General features: G+C 43.4%; 1 protein-coding gene across 1 annotated transcript in view; it reads right to left on the bottom strand.

The window, feature by feature from the left end:
• The window catches only part of MEN1 (menin 1), a 36,532-nt gene that overhangs the window by 6,698 nt on the left and 7,620 nt on the right, over positions 1-22,214 (bottom strand). The window contains exons 3-10 of the mRNA XM_075281596.1: positions 19,419-20,175; positions 17,648-17,856; positions 11,827-11,955; positions 9,135-9,175; positions 7,498-7,585; positions 4,045-4,181; positions 3,271-3,376; positions 3,040-3,192 (exon numbers count right to left, since the gene is read on the bottom strand). Coding sequence (XP_075137697.1) covers positions 3,040-3,192; positions 3,271-3,376; positions 4,045-4,181; positions 7,498-7,585; positions 9,135-9,175; positions 11,827-11,955; positions 17,648-17,856; positions 19,419-20,175 — 1,620 coding nt within the window. The remainder of the gene's footprint in view (positions 1-3,039; positions 3,193-3,270; positions 3,377-4,044; positions 4,182-7,497; positions 7,586-9,134; positions 9,176-11,826; positions 11,956-17,647; positions 17,857-19,418; positions 20,176-22,214) is intronic.

The following is a 22,214-nucleotide window of genomic DNA, read 5'->3' as shown; positions in this document are numbered from 1 at the left end:
ATTTCGTAATGACACCATTTTTGGGTGTCTACATCTTATTGAATACATTTTATTAACCCTTTTTTGCTGGATTTAAAAAAAAAAAAATCAATCCTGGCATTGAGTTTTACTTTTTTAATTTTGCGCCATGCAGCGTACAGTATAAGTAACATGTTCCCTTTATTCTGCGGGTCGGTACGGTTACGGCGATACCTCATTTATAGTATTTTTTTATGTGTTACTAGTTCTGCAGAGGAAAAACACATTTGGGGACATAAATCAATGTTTTTTGCATCGCATCTTCTAAGAGGCGTAACATTTTTATTTTTCGGTTGACAGAGTTGGTTGAGGGCTTATTTTTTGCGGGACAACCTGCGCTTTTTATTGGTACTGTTGTCGGATGCATATGACTTTTTGATCACTTTTTATAGCATATTTTGTATGGTGAGATGGCGAAAAATCATTACTTCCGGCGAGTTTTTTCCGTTTTTTTTTTCCGGCGTTCGCCGTGTACATTAAATATTATTTCAGTTTTATTGTACAGATTGTTACGGACGCGACAATACCAAATATGCATTGTTTTTATTACTTTTTAGTTCTTTTTTTATATAATTCATTTTCTATTGAGAAAAAGGGATTTTTGGGCTTTATAACTTTATTAATTTTTTTCATACACTTCATTTTTTTTACATTTTTTTTTTACTTTTTCATGTGTCCATTTAGGACACTTCAATCAGCAATACTTTGCTGATATAGAATGCCATGTGAGACACAGCCTGCAGGTGTCCCACATGGCATTCCGTAGCAGGATGTCAGGCTGTGTAGACGCACAGCCTGACATCAGAAGGTCCTGGCAGGATCACCAGGTATGTGGGGGCTCCGGGCAGTCTGGGGTCACTGGCCAGACCCCAGACTACCTTTTACTGCTATCGGCACCCTCCGATCTCGCCGCGGGGGGTGCCGATCTGATTCAATTGTCGGCGGATGCCTTTCGATCGCGCCGTGATGTTTCACGGCGCGATCGAAAGGGTTAAAACGTCCAGTCGGACTCAGTTCCGACTGGACGTTATTGAGGAAGGGGTTAGGTGTTAGTAACACCTAACCCCCGTCCTCCCCGCACCCATCCCCCCGCGAAATAGGTACCTAAAGACAGGACGTATTTTTACAATAGTCCGGTCTTTAGGTACCTGGACCGCAGGCCGTAATTTTACGTACGGCGGTCCTTAACCGGTTAATGACTACACTAATGAAAGTTCATGAATTCTGATAAATAAAATACATTAAGTTTTTTTTTTTTCCATTGAATAGAGAACATATTCAGAAATAGCAGGCGTAGCGGTGCATTGCTTTGCTATGAGCTGAGAAGTGGATATCATTGTATTAAAGGCTAGGCATTGCTGTAGTTCACACAAATTACTAGAAGGATTTGTGCCGCAGCTGGTTTTGCATTTCAATGGCCTTTAAAGGAAACCTGACACATTAAATATGCAGTACAATCTGCAGGTATACAGATATAGAACAGAAGACTGATGTATAGGAAGGGCCATTTTAACCATAGGGACAACATTGCAGCCGCACCGGGCCCTATTGTTACAGGGGGCCCCTCAACTGCCTCAGATCCAGCGGGACAGTCCCACATTTCAGGTACTGTACCAGGTGGCAGACAGTGATTTCAACTATTGAAAATAGATTTTGCTGCACACACTGTTATGTGATCAAAGGAATATAGAGATTTATTTTACAATATAGTTAATGCCTTTTGACACAATGCAAAATATTGGCATAGAAAGACAGGCTAGATCAATTGGATATGACGTTTCGGTCCTTAGACCTTCATCAGACGCGATCTAGTGTGGTAGCAGGATCAGTATAAGTGTCATGCTTTGACACTTATACTGATCCTGCTACCACACTAGATCGCGTCTGATGAAGGTCTAAGGACCGAAACGTCATATCCAATTGATCTAGCCTGTCTTTCTATGCCAATATTTTGCATTGTGTCAAAAGGCATTAACTATATTGTAAAATAAATCTCTATATTCCTTTGATCACAAAACAGTGTGTGCAGCAAAATCTATTTTCACTAGTATATTTGGGTCGAAGGACCTTTTTTCGCTAGCACCACATATAATTTTAGAGTGTGCGGTACCATTGACTTTTTTGCTAAGTGATTTCAACTATGTGTCAAGAGGTGAAAATGTCAGATATTTTCCAAAATGGTGCAAATAAGTCTTACATGTTCATAAACGAAAATAAAGTTGTGGATGTCAGAATATGGTGACAAAGAAAATGCATTTTGAAAAAATGCTGAAATTATTTTAAACAATATAAAAATTTATCGTTTGTAAACACGCTGACCCAAATAATATACGGAACGTTATTTTTACTGCACAGTAAAAACAAAATCCAGCTTACTAGTACATTGTATGGAATATTAAATGGTACTATTACAAAGTATAATTTGTCCCCCAAAAAATATAAGCCCTCAAACAGCTCTCGGATCAGAAAGATAAAGTAATGGCATTTGGAGAGTTAAAAATGGAAAAAAAAAAAAATGGCTGCGATGAGAAGGTTAAGGGCTAGTTCACACGGAGTAAAATGGTCCAGATTTAGACGTGGGAAGCTGTGTCAGAATCCGGAAAAAAATGCGGCTAGCCTCAACTGTTGCGGCTTCCAACAGTCGCGGCTTTCCGCTCCGGATTAGGCCCAAATGAATGGGCCTAGTTGGGAGGGAGGCGTCACAAAGCAAATGTCCGCGGCTGAACCTCAGCCGCGGAATCCGCCTGAAGAAAGGGCAGCTCACTGATTGCGGAGAAAGGAAATGACCAGCTCCCATTGATTTCAATGGGAGGCGATTTTTTGAGCCAGATTCTGATGCAGATTTCACGTCAAAATGTGGCCCATTTCACTCTGTGTGAACTAGCCCAATCAAGGTAACCATCAATTCTCCAAATAATAGGGCTAGGCCACTCTAAATGGCACGTTGATTCTTCTTGGTGCCAAGACACTGCAAATTTTTGACAGAATTTTGTATGCATATGGCTTATTCAGCACTCTTACCTGCGCATCAAATCTGCCAAGTGACTGGACAAGGAATGTAGCCCACCCCACATGTAGCACTGGTGTGGGACTATCTTCTTCCCATTTACATATCCCATCATAAAAACGCAGAAGATTTGCAAAGCATGTAGCATCCTGAAGTGCAGACTCCGTCTGAGAAGTAAACAAAAGAAGGTCAAGGTATTGTTCTTGACTCACAGGACAATAGTGAGGGTTCTGCTAGTCACTCACTGGATTGTCTGACATGGCTTCCTCCTTTAATAGGTTTGGTAACAAATCATTAGCGATATCAAAAAGATCTTTGTAGATCTCTTCATCTTCACGACAATAATTATATCTAAAAAGAAAGCAGAGATGTTAAACATGGACTAAGGCCTCAAGCGCATGGCAGAGACAGGCACGGACTCCATGTGGTTGTGTATTATGGAGCCACAGACGCCGTATATATCGCTGTATGACCCAAGCAACGTCTTACTAAGTTATGCTCCTATAGAAGCAATAGCTCCATAGCACAGCATCCAATGATGAATACAATATTCAACAAGCATTAAAACCCCCCTCTAATAACCAATAATGAAAAGGATCCCCTCAAAGGTTTATACAAAGTCATTTCACCCACTCACTTCTATTTAATGCAAAGAGCAAAAGTGGGTTGGCAGGCCGCAGATGAAAAGAATGGTAGGTGGGATATTTAGGGAAGAGGAAACTTTATTTGTATGTGTGGACAGGTAATTATACTGTATAAAAGCCCCTTAATGCCCGCTCACTAGTTAGTAACATTGACCCCTCAACTCCACGTGGCCACCATGGAGGGTTAAATTAAAAAAAAAAATTTCCTAATTTTTTTTTTTTTTTTTTTTTTAAATCGGGGGTGGGGAGGTTCTTATCCAAATATATAGAAAATATTGGATGTGTTCAGTTACTGTTCAGCTCGGAACGTTTTCCTGATGGCGGGTCCTGGTCAGTGGACCTTTGCCATAGGTAATAACCAATATAAAGTCTCACTCTTGAATAACCGTAGCGGTTTCAGCCCAAGCTTTTAAAGCTTCTCGCACATTCTTGTTCCGACAGTGATAAGCAGCCAAGTAAATGTGAGGATACATATGCTGATTTTCATAATGCACTCGAGAAGAGTGGATAGCCTGGAAAAGATGAAAAGACACTGTCACATTCAAACGTAAAACGTAAGCTCCATACACACAACTAGATTTGTTGTCTTGTGGCTTGTACTATGGCCCCCACGCACAAGACTATATTGGTTATGGGTATGTGTGACAGGCATCAACCTGGGCTGCAAAACTGAGCACAGGTCCTAATCCTGTCTGTTTTTCAGTATGGGCCGAATCATTCAGTAGGTCCATGGACAGCATATTAATGTCATTTGTGTGCATGTAGCCATACAAGAAACAAATGAGGTTTATTATTTTCACCAGCAGACCATTATCTGAAGTTTAACCCTTTCATTCACGGAGCAAAGTTTCACCATTTGGAATGATAAATGGAATTTATGAATCAGTGTACCCCCAATTTTTTTTGTTTCTTTCCGTGAGGGACACACGATTTTTTTTTTTTTTTTTTTTTTTTACACTTAAAAGAGGACCTGTCATGTCCTGATCAATGTGCAGTATATACTTCTAAAAAGTCGACAGCGCACTGAATTTAGAGCCACTGTCATCTTTCCCAGTATGTGCCCTGGTGGTGGAGATATAGGCACCATTAATTTTGGGATGCCATCGTTGGGAGGTAGGGAATGTCCCCTCTGACAGAACAAGGTTATGTTAGAGTACAGTTGGGAGGGCGTTCCTCACAGCTCAGTGATGATGCTGGGCTATGAGGAACGCCCTTCTGACAGTGGGGAGATATCTGTGTTGTAATTAAAGGGGCTCTATCATTGGGAAAAGTCATTGTTAGCTAAGCACATCCTTGCATAGGCTTTAGAAAGGCTATTCCACACCTACCTTTTGTATGTAAATTGCCTCAGTAGTTTTTAAATAAGTCCGTTTTTATTCATATGCTAATTAGCCTTCTCCATACACTCCGGAAGTGTCTGTGTCTGCTATGAGAGCAGGGAATTGAGTCATCAGCACAGCAGCCTCTCTGCTCTCATACAAATAGAGAATAAAGGGTGCACAGAGACACTTCCGAGGTGCACGGAGAAGGCTAATTAGCATGTGAATAAAAACGGGCTTATTCAAAACACACTGAGGTAATTTACATGCAAAAGATATGTGTGGAATAGCCTTTCTAAAGGCTATGCAAGTATGTGCTTAGCTAAAAATGACTTTTCCCAATGATAGAGCCCCTTGAACGCCACCCATATCTCCACCACTGGGGAACATACCAGTGAAAAGCTGAATGTTTTCTGTCATAGGATGACAGCAATGGACTTTAGCTGCCACAGAGTAATTTTACGTCCGTTCCCATTTCCACTAATGTAAACAACATTAATATTTAATTTTAAGCATTTCCATTTTTATTATGCATTTACTTTTGACAGCATGATCCTGCCAAGTAAAGGTAGGGAAGGGGTGGAAGCGGTAAAAGAAATCTGGATGTGTGAAAAAGACTAGTAAAAGGTAGGTGGACACAGTTACCATTACGGAGCATGTCACAATTTAGTGGTGAAGTACACTCACCGGCCACTTTATTAGGTACACCTGTCCAACTGCTCGTTAACACTTAATTTGTAATCAGCCAATCACATGGCGGCAACTCAGTGCATTTAGGCATGTAGACATGGTCAAGACAATCTCCTGCAGTTCAAACCGAGCATCAATATGGGGAAGAAAGGTGATTTGAGTGTCTTTGAACGTGGCATGGTTGTTGGTGCCAGAAGGGCTGGTCTGAGTATTTCAGAAACTGCTGATCTACTGGGATTTTCACGCACAACCATCTCTAGGGTTTACAGAGAATGGTCCAAAAAAGAAAAAACATCCAGTGAGCGGCAGTTCTGTGGGCGGAAATGCGTTGTTGATGCCAGAGGTCAGAGGAGAATGGCCAGACTGGTTCGAGCTGATAGAAAGGCAACAGTGACTCAAATAGCCACCCGTTACAACCAAGGTAGCCAGAAGAGCATCTCTGAACGCACAGTACGTTGAACTTTGAGGCAGATGGGCTACAGCAGCAGAAGACCACACCGGGTGCCACTCCTTTCAGCTAAGAACAGGAAACTGAGGCTACAATTTGCACAAGCTCATCGAAATTGGACAATTGAAGATTGGAAAAACGTTGCCTGGTCTGATGAGTCTCGATTTCTGCTGCGACATTCGGATGGTAGGGTCAGAATTTGGCGTCAACAACATGAAAGCATGGATCCATCCTGCCTTGTATCAACGGTTTAGGCTGGTGGTGGTGGTGTCATGGTGTGGGGAATATTTTCTTGGCACTCTTTGGGCCCCTTGGTACCAATTGAGCATCGTTGCAACGCCAAAGCCTACCTGAGTATTGTTGCTGACCATGTCCATCCCTTTATGACCACAATGTACCCAACATCTGATGGCTACTTTCAGCAGGATAATGCGCCATGTCATAAAGCTGGAATCATCTCAGACTGGTTTCTTGAACATGACAATGAGTTCACTGTACTCCAATGGCCTCCACAGTCACCAGATCTCAATCCAATAGAGCATCTTTGGGATGTGGTGGAACAGGAGATTCGCATCATGGATGTGCAGCCGACAAATCTGCGGTAACTGTGTGATGCCATCATGTCAATATGGACCAAAATCTCTGAGGAATGCTTCCAGCACCTTGTTGAATCTATGCCACGAAGAATTGAGGCAGTTCTGAAGGCAAAAGGGGGTCCAACCCGTTACTAGCATGGTGTACCTAATAAAGTGGCCGGTGAGTGTAAATGGACTAGCTTCTCAAAACAGCCCATCACTATATAAAATGTCCATGTAGTCATGGCTATACTGGTAATTCTCCATTACAATTTTATTCATTAAATGAACTTCTAGGGCCATTTCCAGATTATGGTAATGTCTTGCATATGGATTTTACTACATGCATTGCAGTGCATAATCTCTGCAGCAAATCAGCAACAAAAAGAGTATGGACACACAGTTTGGGACGGAATTTTTCTTCTGTGTGAATTTGGTTTTGACAACTACATCCATAGATTTGTGGTACAGAATCTACAGCTTCACCACACCAGGACCTGGCCTAAGAGGATACTCATACTCGGCAGATTTGTTGCAGAAATTTCTGCACCTGAAAAAATCTCAGTCACAATTTTTACAGGCTGGTACTGGTGGCAAATCAATGGATTTGTGCAAGTAACATTCACACTAAGGGAAGAATGTGTGAACTCACTCTGAATACAGTGTTGGGAATCCTGGCATGGCACAAATCCATCTCACTGAGCGAGTCATGAAGGTATTTAAATATATATATATTTTTTACATTTTTATATTGAAATTGAGAAGAGAAAGAAGAATTATTGGAATTGACCATCACCTTGTGATACAGTTCAAGAGGCTTTGAACGTCCAGAAGTTAAAGACAAGTCTTCAAGGTCTGCCAAATTACCTAGTGCCATTGGGTACCTATGGTGACAAAAGTGCTATTAGACATAAGAAAAAAACAAAACAAGCAAGCAGTGGGGCAGATTAGATTAGAAATCTAATGTATTTTTCGGACTATAAGACGCAGCTAGGTTTTAGAGGAGAAAAATAGGGGGAAAAAATTTTGAAGTAAAAAAATGGTAAAATATTTAATATATGGGAGTTGTAGTTTTGCAACAGCTGCAAGGCCACATTGACAGGTGACCCTGCAGCTGTACAGGGAAGCATAGGGGGTTTTTTTGGTGTTTTTTGCAGGGCCAGATGTACTTTTTAGTTATACCATTTTGGGAAGTGTCTATTGCTTAGATCACCTTTTATTTAAATCAGAGCCAAAACGGCGAAAAAACCCGGCAGTTTAGCACTTTTGATTTTGACATTCATTGTACAGTAAAAATAATTAGTAGACCAGGCATTTTCAGACACAGGGATACCTAATGTCAGTGGCATAACTACCGGGGTAGCGGCTGCCACAGGGCCCAGGACATTAGGGGCCCGGTGACAGCCGTTACCCCTGCGGGTTTTTTTGCCTTAATGGGCAGTTACTGGCAGCCGGTAACGGGCCCCAGGGCCGGCGTTGGGGGGGCAAACTGGGCAATTATCCAGGGTCCCCACACCCTCAGAGGCCCCATACTTTACCTACCATAAGGAGAAGATCGGCATCTGCAGATGCAGGGGCTGCCTATTGCTGCTTGTAAAAGCTTCCCGGCACTGAGTAGCTTCATGTACCACCCCTCCCCCCTCAGCATCAGAGTGTGAAAGGAGAAATCCTGTGCGATGTAGCTGCTCTCTTCACTTTCAGGCAGAGCTGCACAGAAGTTTCCTGCATGTCCTGGGCACCCAGCCATTCAGAAAAATGTAAGTATATTTTTTTTGGGCAAACTTTAAAAGGTATGGGGCCGGTGGAGACCGACCCCGGGGCCAATTTTAATCTTTGATGCCTTAGCTCCGGCGTCTCCTGGCTATGGTCATTGCGCTGCGGCTGCCATTACTTACAGACCCAGCATCCGCTGTAATAGAACGGCAGATGCCGGGAGGGGTTTTAGCCGCTGGCACAGGTGCCCACAGCATCGCCACGCTCCTGCAGAAAACCAGCGCTGGCAGAAGCACAGCGATGCTGCAATTCCGCTCCTCCGCCCCCTCACTCCACATTCGGACTATAAGAAACACCCTCATTTTCCTCCTAAATTTGGGGGGGGGAATGCAGTCTGGTTGTTATGGACTGCACAACCTTCATTTCTTATTCTGCTCTTGAAAAATAAAAACTGCATTGTGATTGTTTTTTGTTACATGGCAACAAAACATTTCACGTTTTTTTCATGTGGCTAATACTTGAAAATAAGCTAAATAGTAAAAATTTCTGCTTGGCTGTTCTGGTTTCTGGCCATATTGCAATTTAAATTTATTTTACTATGGCTAAAACAAGAAAAAAAATAAAATAAAATATAATATTATATAGATAGATAGATAGATAGATAGATAGATAGATAGATGGATAGATAGATAGATCCAAGGTTTTCCATTTGGAACTTACTTGTCTAGGTGTCCTCCATCATACAGCAACCATAGTAAGCTCTAGAATGTGAAAAAATGCATATTTGTTACAAACAGTGAAGTAGATGCAACCTATACTCACTAAGCTTTGCAGTTTAAAGGGAATCTATCATTGGCCATATCCATTTTTAAATAAACATATATTTTCATAACCTTTAGAAAGGCTATTATAGGCATACCTTTCATTCATTGATCCACGCTGCAGTTGTTGCATTAGCCCAATTTTCTTGAATTGAGAATAACTTTTCACAGAGCACCAGAAGCCTTCTCACTGTTCCCTCAGCACCGCTTACGTCATAAACCTTCCCCGATTCTCACCACCCCCTTCTTTACAGTGCTTCATTGCTTCCTTCAAAGCAGCTAGTCACATAAAGCATGATTAAAATCTTGCACATGTGCTGTATGTAACTAGCTGCTCTGGATGCAGTGAAGAACTGTAGGAGGAGAGAACATGTCTAAAGAAGGGGGCACTGAGAACCAGGGAAGGCTGATGATGCCAGCAGTGAATAACAACCAAATAACATGCTTAAAAGGGCTCCATTAGAGATGAGCGAACAGTGTTCTATCGAACACATGTTCGATCGGATATCAGAGTGTTCGCCATGTTCGAATCGAATACCGCGTGGTAAAGTGCGCCAAAATTCGATTCCCCTCCCACCTTCCCTGGCGCCTTTTTTGCACCAATAACAGCGCAGGGGAGGTGGGACAGGAACTACGACACCGGGGGCATTGAAAAAAATTGGAAAAAGTCATTGGCTGCCGAAATCAGGTGACCTCCATTTTAGACGAATAGTGGATTTCAAATCCGGGTCATATGAGAATGTGAACTTTGTGACTATGAGACAGGGATAGCTGTACAGGCAGGGATAGCTAGGGATAACCTTTATTTAGGGGGGAATGTTATTAAAAATAACTTTTTGGGGCTCTATCGGGTGTGTAATTGTGATTTTTGTGAGATAAACTTTTTCCCATAAGGATGCATTGGCCAGCGCTGATTGGCCGAATTCCGTACTCTGGCCAATCAGCGCTGGCCAATGCATTCTATTAGCTTGATGAAGCAGAGTGTGCACAAGGGTTCAAGCGCACCCTTGGCTCTGATGTAGCAGAGCCGAGGCTGCACAAGGGTTCAAGCGCACCCTCGGCTCTGATGTAGGAGAGCCGAGGGTGCACTTGAACCCTTGTGCAGCCTCGGCTCTGCTACATCAGAGCCGAGGGTGCGCTTGAACCCTTGTGCACACTCTGCTTCATCAAGCTAATAGAATGCATTGGCCAGCGCTGATTGGCCAATGCATTCTATTAGCCCGATGAAGTAGAGCTGAATGTGTGTGCTAAGCACACACATTCAGCACTGCTTCATCACGCCAATACAATGCATTAGCCAGTGCTGATTGGCCAGAGTACGGAATTCGGCCAATCAGCGCTGGCTCTGCTGGAGGAGGCGGAGTCTAAGGTCGGACCTGAATGGAGACTGGTGTGGAGCGATCTTAGACTCCGCCTCCTCCAGCAGAGCCAGCGCTGATTGGCCGAATTCCGTACTCTGGCCAATCAGCACTGGCTAATGCATTGTATTGGCGTGATGAAGCAGTGCTGAATGTGTGTGCTTAGCACACACATTCAGCTCTACTTCATCGGGCTAATAGAATGCATTGGCCAATCAGCTCTGGCCAATGCATTCTATTAGCATGAACTGAGTTTGCACAGGGGTTCTAGTGCACCCTCAGCTCTGCTACATCAGATTGCTACATCTGATGTAGCAGTGCCGAGTGTGCATCAGATGTGTAGTTGAGCAAAACTGACTCAGCACTGCTAAGTCTCTGCATTCGCATAGGAATGCATTGGCCAGCCTTCGGCCAATCAGCGCTGGCTCTGCCGGAGGAGGCGGAGTCTAAGGTCGGACCTGAATGGAGACTGGTGTGGAGCGATATTAGACTCCGCCTCCTCCAGCAGAGCCAGCGCTGATTGGCCAGAGTACGGAACTCGACCAATCAGCACTGGCCAATGCATTTCTATGGGGAAAAGTTAGCTTGCGAAAATCGCAAACTGACAGGGATTTCCATGAAATAAAGTGACTTTTATGCCCCCAGACATGCTTCCCCTGCTGTCCCAGTGTCATTCCAGGGTGTTGGTATCATTTCCTGGGGTGTCATAGTGGACTTGGTGACCCTCCAGACACGAATTTGGGTTTCTCCCTTAACGAGTTTATGTTCCCCATAGACTATAATGGGGTTCGAAACCCATTCGAACACTCGAACAGTGAGCGGCTGTTCGAATCGAATTTCGAACCTCAAACATTTTAGTGTTCGCTCATCTCTAGGCTCCATCATTGGGAAACGCCATTTTTAGCCAAGCACATCCTTGCCTAGCCCTTACAAAGGCTATTTCTCACCTACCTTTACTATGTAAATTGCCTTAGTAGATTTTGAATAAGTCCATTTTTATTCATATGCTAATTATCTTCTCCGTGCACCAGAAGTGTCTCTGTGCACTCCTCTCTGCTATTCTTTATGTGTATGTAGAGCAGAGGCTGCTGTGCTGATGACTCCTCTCCCTGCTCTCATACAAAGAGCAGATTGTGATCACAGACACTTCCACGTGCACGGAGAAGCTAATTAGCATATGTTTCTTGGTGTATATATAATAAATTTTTTTAAAAAATGAATATATATATTCACCTGCTGTAATTGGAGCAATTCCAGGCTGTCAGTGTGAGCATCGATTGAAGGATTGATCGCACAGACCATGAAAGCCACTTCCATGTGACGATTACAACGCAAATATCTGCCATTTAGATATAACCAACTCTAGAAAAGAAACAAGAGGAAATAAAACATATTGCTTTTGTATGTACAACACGCAAGTTTTATTCATACTATGGAAACAGTCCGCGTAATAGGTCAAGTCCAGACGAAAAATCTAAATAGTTGCCAAGGCGGAAAAAAAAATAAAAAAATAATTTTTGGAAATGGCGCTAAGATTAAGTCATTTGTGACTAGCCCTGCCTCTGCACTGTCTGGTTCACTTAATAGGCACAGGCAACACATGCTGCACACTTCTGCAGGTGGAAGACCTGCTGTTGTCCCACACTGCCAGGCTGAGAGGGGCTCCTTTTATACAAAAAAAAAAAAAAAATTGCCTGGAAATTTATATATTTATATTTGAAAAAAAAAATCCTAAAAACAATGCAATGGTTTGTGACTTCTTGTCTCCTAGAGAAGACCAAATTATGTTCTTGAGCAGACTAGATTGACTTCAACATAATTGTTTTCTAGGCATGATTTGTGACCTGTCCAAAGGTCATTGTGTAGGAAGGGGCGAAAATAAGCTGATAAATCCTCTATTGTGACTGGTGGATTCTGTGTCTTCTCTACATACACATCATTAGCCAAGTCATTGGTGTGCTGTAAAGTGAGGTGGCTTTTGCAAAGAAATCTTAGACAGAAAATAGTCAGCATATTACCGGCTTAGCATCCAGAATCAGAGCTGCAGGATTTTGAGGAAGTTTATAGATCCAAAACCGTGAAAAATTTTAAAAACCTCATCAAAAGCCCCCCAAAATATATAATCATAAAACTTTAAAAAAATTATATATTTATTAGGCCATTTCCTGGCAGCATAATCCCTTGAAATACAATTCTCTCTACAATATTTCTATATAAAATCTACATAATAGATGTTTAAATTTAACCCTTAAAAGAATGCCCCCCTCACAGGTGTGAGGGGACAAATATCTGTGTAACGAGAGAGACTAGCATTCCACCATCTTGTCTGCGTATATTCCATATTGCTCTCACAGATGTCTCACGCAGCTACTATGAGAGACTTACAATTGTGCTTTCTTATCATATTTAGGAAAAAGGTTGGAATGTTTCAGAGTTTTTCATAACTATTACTCATCTTCTCATGTCCCGTAACGAGACACAGAATGTCTATCAGATATGAGAATAGTCTAAACTAGATCTAAGTATCAAGGACATGCCGTCCATCTTGGAGCACTGTGCTAGCATGATTAGAACTAGAGATGAGCGAACAGTGTTCTATCGAACACATGTTCGATCGGATATCAGGGTGTTCGCCATGTTCGAATCGAATCGAACACCACGTGGTAAAGTGCGCCAAAATTCGATTCCCCTCCCACCTTCCCTGGCGCCTTTTTTGCACCAATAACAGCGCAGGGGAGGTGGGACAGGAACTACGACACCGGAGGCATTGAAAAAAATTGGAAAAAGTCATTGGCTGCCGAAATCAGGTGACCTCCATTTTAGACGAATAGTGGATTTCAAATCCGGGTCATATGAGAATGTGAACTTTGTGACTATGAGACAGGGATAGCTGTACAGGCAGGGATAGCTAGGGATAACCTTTATTTAGGGGGGAATGTTATTAAAAATAACTTTTTGGGGCTCTATCGGGTGTGTAATTGTGATTTTTGTGAGATAAACTTTTTCCCATAGGGATGCATTGGCCAGCGCTGATTGGCCGAATTCCGTACTCTGGCCAATCAGCGCTGGCCAATGCATTCTATTAGCTTGATGAAGCAGAGTGTGCACAAGGGTTCAAGCGCACCCTCGGCTCTGATGTAGCAGAGCCGAGGCTGCACAAGGGTTCAAGCGCACCCTCGGCTCTGATGTAGGAGAGCCGAGGGTGCACTTGAACCCTTGTGCACCCTCAGCTCTGCTACATCAGAGCCGAGGGTGCGCTTGAACCCTTGTGCACACTCTGCTTCATCAAGCTAATAGAATGCATTGGCCAGCGCTGATTGGCCAGAGTACGGAACTTGACCAATCAGCGCTGGCTCTGCTGGAGGAGGCGGAGTCTAAGATCGCTCCACACCAGTCTCCATTCAGGTCCGACCTTAGACTCCGCCTCCTCCGGCAGAGCCAGCGCTGATTGGCCGAAGGCTGGCCAATGCATTCCTATGCGAATGCAGAGACTTAGCAGTGCTGAGTCAGTTTTGCTCAACTACACATCTGATGCACACTCGGCACTGCTACATCAGATGTAGCAATCTGATGTAGCAGAGCAGAGGGTGCACTAGAACCCCTGTGCAAACTCAGTTCACGCTAATAGAATGCATTGGCCAGCGCTGATTGGCCAATGCATTCTATTAGCCCGATGAAGTAGAGCTGAATGTGTGTGCTAAGCACACACATTCAGCACTGCTTCATCACGCCAATACAATGCATTAGCCAGTGCTGATTGGCCAGAGTACGGAATTCGGCCAATCAGCGCTGGCTCTGCTGGAGGAGGCGGAGTCTAAGGTCGGACCTGAATGGAGACTGGTGTGGAGCGATCTTAGACTCCGCCTCCTCCAGCAGAGCCAGCGCTGATTGGTCGAGTTCCGTACTCTGGCCAATCAGCGCTGGCCAATGCATTCTATTAGCCCGATGAAGTAGAGCTGAATGTGTGTGCTTAGCACACACATTCAGCTCTACTTCATCAGGCTAATAGAATACATTGGCCAATCAGCGCTGGCCAATGCATTCTATTAGCTTGATGAAGCAGAGTGTGCACAAGGGTTCAAGCGCACCCTCGGCTCTGATGTAGCAGAGCTGAGGGTGCACAAGGGTTCAAGTGCACCCTCGGCTCTCCTACATCAGAGCCGAGGGTGCGCTTGAACCCTTGTGCAGCCTCGGCTCTGCTACATCAGAGCCGAGGGTGCGCTTGAACCCTTGTACACACTCTGCTTCATCAAGCTAATAGAATGCATTGGCCAGCACTGATTGGCCAGAGTACGGAACTCGACCAATCAGCGCTGGCTCTGCTGGAGGAGGCGGAGTCTAAGATCGCTCCACACCAGTCTCCATTCAGGTCCGACCTTAGACTCCGCCTCCTCCAGCAGAGCCAGCGCTGATTGGCCGAATTCCGTACTCTGGCCAATCAGCACTGGCTAATGCATTGTATTGGCGTGATGAAGCAGTGCTGAATGTGTGTGCTTAGCACACACATTCAGCTCTACTTCATCGGGCTAATAGAATGCATTGGCCAATCAGCGCTGGCCAATGCATTCTATTAGCGTGAACTGAGTTTGCACAGGGGTTCTAGTGCACCCTCGGCTCTGCTACATCAGATTGCTACATCTGATGTAGCAGTGCCGAGTGTGCATCAGATGTGTAGTTGAGCAAAACTGACTCAGCACTGCTAAGTCTGCATTCGCATAGGAATGCATTGGCCAGCCTTCGGCCAATCAGCGCTGGCTCTGCCGGAGGAGGCGGAGTCTAAGGTCGGACCTGAATGGAGACTGGTGTGGAGCGATCTTAGACTCCGCCTCCTCCAGCAGAGCCAGCGCTGATTGGCCGAATTCCGTACTCTGGCCAATCAGCACTGGCTAATGCATTGTATTGGCGTGATGAAGCAGTGCTGAATGTGTGTGCTTAGCACACACATTCAGCTCTACTTCATCGGGCTAATAGAATGCATTGGCCAGCGCTGATTGGCCGAATTCCGTACTCTGGCCAATCAGCACTGGCTAATGCATTGTATTGGCGTGATGAAGCAGTGCTGAATGAGTGTGCTTAGCACACACATTCAGCTCTACTTCATCGGGCTAATAGAATGCATTGGCCAATCAGCGCTGGCCAATGCATTCTATTAGCGTGAACTGAGTTTGCACAGGGGTTCTAGTGCACCCTCGGCTCTGCTACATCAGATTGCTACATCTGATGTAGCAGTGCCGAGTGTGCATCAGATGTGTAGTTGAGCAAAACTGACTCAGCACTGCTAAGTCTGCATACGCATAGGAATGCATTGGCCAGCCTTCGGCCAATCAGCGCTGGCTCTGCCGGAGGAGGCGGAGTCTAAGGTCGGACCTGAATGGAGACTGGTGTGGAGCGATCTTAGACTCCGCCTCCTCCAGCAGAGCCAGCGCTGATTGGTCGAGTTCCGTACTCTGGCCAATCAGCACTGGCCAATGCATTTCTATGGGGAAAAGTTAGCTTGCGAAAATCGCAAACTGACAGGGATTTCCATGAAATAAAGTGACTTTTATGCCCCCAGACATGCTTCCCCTGCTGTCCCAGTGTCATTCCAGGGTGTTAGTATCATTTCCTGGGGTGTCATAGTGGACTTGGTGACCCTCCAGACACGAATTTGGGTTTCCCCCTTAACGAGTTTATGTTCCCCATAGACTATAATGGGGTTCGAAACCCATTCGAACACTCGAACAGTGAGCGGCTGTTCGAATCGAATTTCGAACCTCGAACATTTTAGTGTTCGCTCATCTCTAATTAGAACTAAAATGGATGACACAGACAACCATGTGTTAACTCATGTATTGCTTATGCACGTATTTATCATTTGAAAACGCCCATTTTGTACTCTGACCAATGACAATTCATATTTCTATGTGATGTAGTTTGTTATGCCTAAATTAGCATACAGCCATTATTCCTCTATAGAAGCTAACCACTAACTCTGGGCGTATAGCCAGAAGTAACAGATAAGATGCTTCCCCAGGATGGGAATGGGTGCAGTAACCCTGAGACTTATGTTTTGACTAAATGTGCTAATCTTTGTGTGCCACGTGCGTATTAGAGTGTAACTAGTTAAAAAACAGTTTTCGACGCCTCTCTGTACTACGTACCGGCGGATGTGAATTGCCATATTTGTACATTGTAACACGTGATGGTTATACGATGACTGACTATATAAACCCTTCCTCTTTGAATAATAAATTGGAACATTCTGATTACGATACTTGAGTGTTTGTCTGTTCTCAGGGCGCTCGTGATTACATCATCAATTTGGCCTACGACAACATATCCAGGGGCAGTTGCCCCCTAACACAGGTTAGCGTCATGGCTGGGTGATAAGGAATGCCCCCCTCTGACAGTACAGGGATATGGACTGTACTGTCAGGAGAAGCCTTCCTCACAGCCCAGCTACACTGTCATAAACGCTCTTCTGACAGTGAAGAGACATCGGTAACGGCACCAATATCTCTTGCACCTGGGCACATAATGGAAAAGCAAAAAGTGCACTGAATTCACCGTGTGTGCCCAAGGACATGAAAAGTCCTCTTTAAGGACACAGGGTAGTTTGTATGCTAATGCTCGACGATTTTTTTTTTTTTTTTTCATATTTTCCCTCACCTTCTTTCAAAATTCTTAACTTTTTTTTTTAAATTTCTTTGTCAACATAGCTACATAATTTAATCTGAGCTTAAAGGGAGAATGTCAGCATGAAGTTTAATATAAACCTAATCAAAGCACCTTGTAGAGGTATTTCTACAGTTTCCAAATGTGTGTTACCCTATGGTGATGGCCCAACATCACATAAAAAGCCCCTTTTCCTTAACTTGTATACGAATAAAAGTGATTTACATGAAAAAAGAGCTCCAGAGCTGACAGAGATATTTGGAAACTGTAGAATCACTTTTATAAAGGTTCTGTGATTAGGTTTATAACCAATTTATTTTAATTAGAACTTACCATCAGCAAACTACCAATGGCACCCGACATTTATTAGACCATGTGAATGTATTAAACACAAGCCCACCTTTTCTGCTACACCCGGGCTAACCGATTGCCCTCTTCTGTCCTCATTGCCCTTCCCATGCCAGGTTACTTCAGCTGTCTCTTCACCATCCTTTCCAAATACTACCCATGCATGGTCCTCGGACAGAGCTAGATGTACATCAGAAAGACCAAGTACTTGACAGGCAGCCACAACTGCAAATGCCACACCCGGAGAATCAAGCTTTGTACCTAGAACAGTGACAAGAGAACATCAAACTATTAAGGTCCCGGGCTTAGTCCTGCATGTTGTACCTTGGTTATTAAAGAAACAACATTATATATTATATACTATACATAAAATGTGCCTGAAGTCAATATAGTGGTTCCACGCATATGCCGTTTACTCCCACCTTATCATACAAACTGGTTTTCAGTTTTTGTTTTTTTTTTTAAATAAATTCCCAGTGTTTATATTTTTGTATATAACGTAGAAGTAATAGAAATTTAAAGTCAAATGCACAGAAGGATGGTTGAAAGGATCTGTCCAATTGAGGTGATCATCTTGAAATACAGCTCTATTTAAAATGAAACTTTTTTTTTTTTTTTGAAGGCCTAAACGCAGATGAGAGAATTAGTTCTGGTCTTATGGACTGGTAGCCACACATCTGCAGTTCTCCAAAGAAACCTTCACAGTCACATTTACTAATAAGTCAAAATTGTACCAGTGCAGGAATCTAATAAAGATGGGCACTAGCACCAAGGAGCTGGACCAAAGTCTCAAAAGGGGAGAAGGGAGGAAGAAAAAATAAATAATATAAATATATATATATATATATATATATATATATATATTAGTCCAGGCAGAAATCCAGAGACAAATGAAGAGGGGAAAAAAAAAAGGAAGCTACTTTATTCACCACTGCATGGTAGCCTCTTTTTCCTTCACTTATCTCTGCAGTGCTTCCTGAATTTTGTTTTCATATTTAGTTAGAAAAGTGTAAACTTAGGTAAAAATGCCACAGATTTATCACCGAGGTGTATAAATGTCTCATATATATAAAAATTAGTTTCCGTCTGTCTGTTCTTTATGTGCGACCAAATGACTGGACTGATCTTCACCAAATTTGACACACAGATACATCAGGTGTCCGGGAAGGTTTAAGACCGGGCCTCAACTCTCTCGAATGTACCGTTCCAGAGATACAGTATTCGCAAAATAATGACCGGCATTAGCCAATACAAACCTGCAAGTCTTTCACTCATATTCCAACTGCAATACACACGATCACTCCACACGAACAATGCAACACTGATATCCAAACTGAGATACATGCATCGGAGGATTAGGTATGCGCACCTGCACACAGTTCCACACGCCAGAGGATTAGATACACGCGCCTGCACACAGTTCCACACATTACAGTTTTACTCCAGGTTTCCATAGCAACCCAGCCATTTCTCTTCACTGTTGTATGTCAGCTTTAAAGAAGCAGGGCACTGTGGATGACATTGTTACACAAGGTCACATTTACACAGCTTTGCTCCAGGTATCCATAACAACTGATCACAGGTTTTACACGGATATCCAAAATGGGATACACGTGATCACATGACACTTATGGACACAAACGACATACAAAATACACCGGTGCAAAACTGGCCAATTCTTATGGGGACACTACACACACAAAAATGAAATCTACTTGTGCGAAGTCGGGTCCTCCTGCTAGTATAATGATAATGAGTAGACCAGGTTTCAACAAAAGAGTATTCGACATTAAAATGTACAATGTGAACATCATTCTTCTCACCTGTCACAAAGCTGAAAAGTGACTGAATATGCGCTCTGTCTTTGAAGTAAGATCGACTTAGGCCATTCCAAATGACATCAGATACCCTGCGAATTAATTCCCGACCTGACGCACCATTTTCACGGGGATAGCAAGACAAGTCCACCGCCCCTCTGGTTTGGGCTGTAAATCTTGCATACAGTGCTTGGACGACCCCTAACTCTAAAGTAGGAAAATATGGCACTCCTTGCTGGTTGGGCTCTGGCTTGCCGCTGTCTCCAGCGCTATCCTTTCCAATGGTTGAAGACTCTTCTGCACAACTGCTTTCTCCACTTGCTGCTTCCTTGTCCTTCTTAACCTCAGATGATTCTTTTACAGATTTGTTAACGTCTTTCTTCGTTGACTTTCCAGTGATTTCCTTATGCCTGGTCTCTTTTTCTCCCTTCTTTCCCAATTCATTCCTAGCGCCTCTCCTTCCATGGTCAGCCTTAATGGCGGCACGGGTGCCCTGGTTTGAGGAATCCCCACGTTTTGCCTTTGTTCCTTCACCTATTTTTGACAACAGATCAGATCCCCCTGGTATGCTAGTCACATTTGTGGGAACAACCCGGTTAACTGCCAAAAAGTGCTCAACAAAGCCTAATGTAAGTGAAAGCAGAGCAAGATCAGGCTCCGGACGAGAAAGCTCCCATCGAAACAGATTGGTAAGTGACTCCAAGGAACAAAGAGGGAAAAAGGATTTTTGAGCAGGCAGAAGACCCATACTACTGGACTCAAACTGTGGGAATAAAATGGCGAACAGAAAAAAAAAAGAAAGAAAGGAGTGGGGAGAGAAGAGAGATTCTTTATTAATTATACATGTAATATATAATCATTTCATTAACAATGTAAATCAATACAATTTTATAAGAGAAAGAAAAGCGATAAGAATCTGTGACGCCACATCCCAACAGAAACTTTATTCACGTGCAAAGTACAATCAATTCTAATACGGTTGAGTAAACTTTCACAAACCGCAGAATTGGTCAGAAACTTTTATTTCCAATGAAACCAGGAATAAAAATACAGGTTTAAAATGCAAAACTAAGTGGAACCTTGTAAAAGTGGCCTCGAAAGGGTTTTCTATAATTTACAGGAAACCAATAATAGTGTAATAGGAGGAGAACCATACCGTATGACCTTAAACCAATTACAAAGATAATCATTGTGTTATGGATATGCAAATCAGCCGGCAAGTGCATCGGGACAGGGTCTAATTTGCCTAGAGGCTAAAAAGGTCATTCATCTCTAAAGGGTTCCTAAAGACACCTGGAGCACTTGTGGCTGTCTAACTCTGGTAAAATGGGCCTTCCCCTAATGCACTTGGAGGCCAAATTGCAGATCCACGATTCAGGTCGCAAAGATATGTTTTAACTCCTATTAAAGGTCCTTACTACATTATTATTGAGAGGCATTTTGGACATGACAGACCCCCTTTAAAAGATGTTTGATCGATAAGTGTCTGACCTTAGTAACCCTTAATGATCAGCAGGATGAAGGTCCCGACTATAGTTGCAAATGGATAACCAATAAAGTTCTTCAGTTCTTCTTAAATGGAGTCTATCATTGGGAATTTCGTATTTTTTTATTTAGATTTTTTTAATATTTTTTTAAGTAAGCACGCTGACATAGCCTTTAGAAAGGCTATTTACCGTAATCCTTTCTCTCTTTCTGAAATACATTGTTTTTTGGCAAATATGTAAATGAAGCTCAGGGAGCACCGCAGCATCATACTGTTGTTGCCACCTCCTGGGCTGTTCCTTCACGCAGATTAGCTCATCCTCTTCACTGCCTAGCAGCCGCATCCTTCTTCAGCGGGATCCTAATCCTGCACATGTGCTGTTTACTCCTACAGGAATATAACAAGGATGGCCGGCAGAGCATGTGCTGTACATTCAGCCCAAGCCCGAAGTGGCCGCGCATACAGCCACATGCACAGGATTTGGATCCGCTGAAATGTAAGAGGGTGAAACAGCCCCTGTGTAGTGAATGTGCAATGTGTAATTGAGTTGGTGTTTTCATAACCTGACATTTTGTTGTTTGACCAGAAGAGGTCGCTGTTGCAAGATAACAAGTAAAAGGAAAAAGGCTGTAAGCCCCTGGAAGATTGATGTGGAGACCCTGATCGTTGGAGGAAGGTTCTAGGAGCCATTTTTGAGACAGAGTGTGCTAGAGCCTGAAGCAGAAGAGAGAGCTGTGGAGACATCTCTGTGCAGAGAGGGTCCTTGGAGGGAGAAGCCACAGCAAGAATAGCTGAGAATTTGAGACTTTCAGAGTCTGTCCAGACACCATCCTAAGGAGAAGATTACTGTCAGAGACTTGGCTGAGAAGTGAGACTGCCAGTGAGACCGCATGCTGTCCGAGGAGCTCCTCTTCACCCTGATGCTAACAGAGACTAAAAGGTACCCAACAGAAGTAAGCGTGCACGCACCACACTGCAAGTTTGGCACCATAGTGCTGGGGACTGAGTAAAAAGCCTGTAGTTAGCTAGTTAGGTATAATCATCACCCCAGGCTGCAATACTGGTGAACTATCTACCTGTCTGGTAAAAGGACTAAGTCACAGAGGACTTCTACAGAGTTATATCTCCCAGAGAGGGACTTGTAAGGAAGTCTGGGAGCAACATTTAGTTTAACTTTACACTGTTTGGCTTGCAAGGTAACCAACTATTATACTTGCTTAGTTGTACTTGGTTTGGGGGGAATTTAGTAGTATTGTGATAAGATTGTAAACCCTGGTGTTACACCGCCGGATGCCTGTGTCACACACACTGAATTG

This window comes from Leptodactylus fuscus, chromosome 7 (genome assembly GCF_031893055.1).
Source record: "Leptodactylus fuscus isolate aLepFus1 chromosome 7, aLepFus1.hap2, whole genome shotgun sequence".
Lineage (NCBI taxonomy): Eukaryota > Metazoa > Chordata > Amphibia > Anura > Leptodactylidae > Leptodactylus > Leptodactylus fuscus.
Note: the sequence above shows the minus strand (reverse complement) of the source record. Positions and strands in the feature narration are given on the sequence as shown.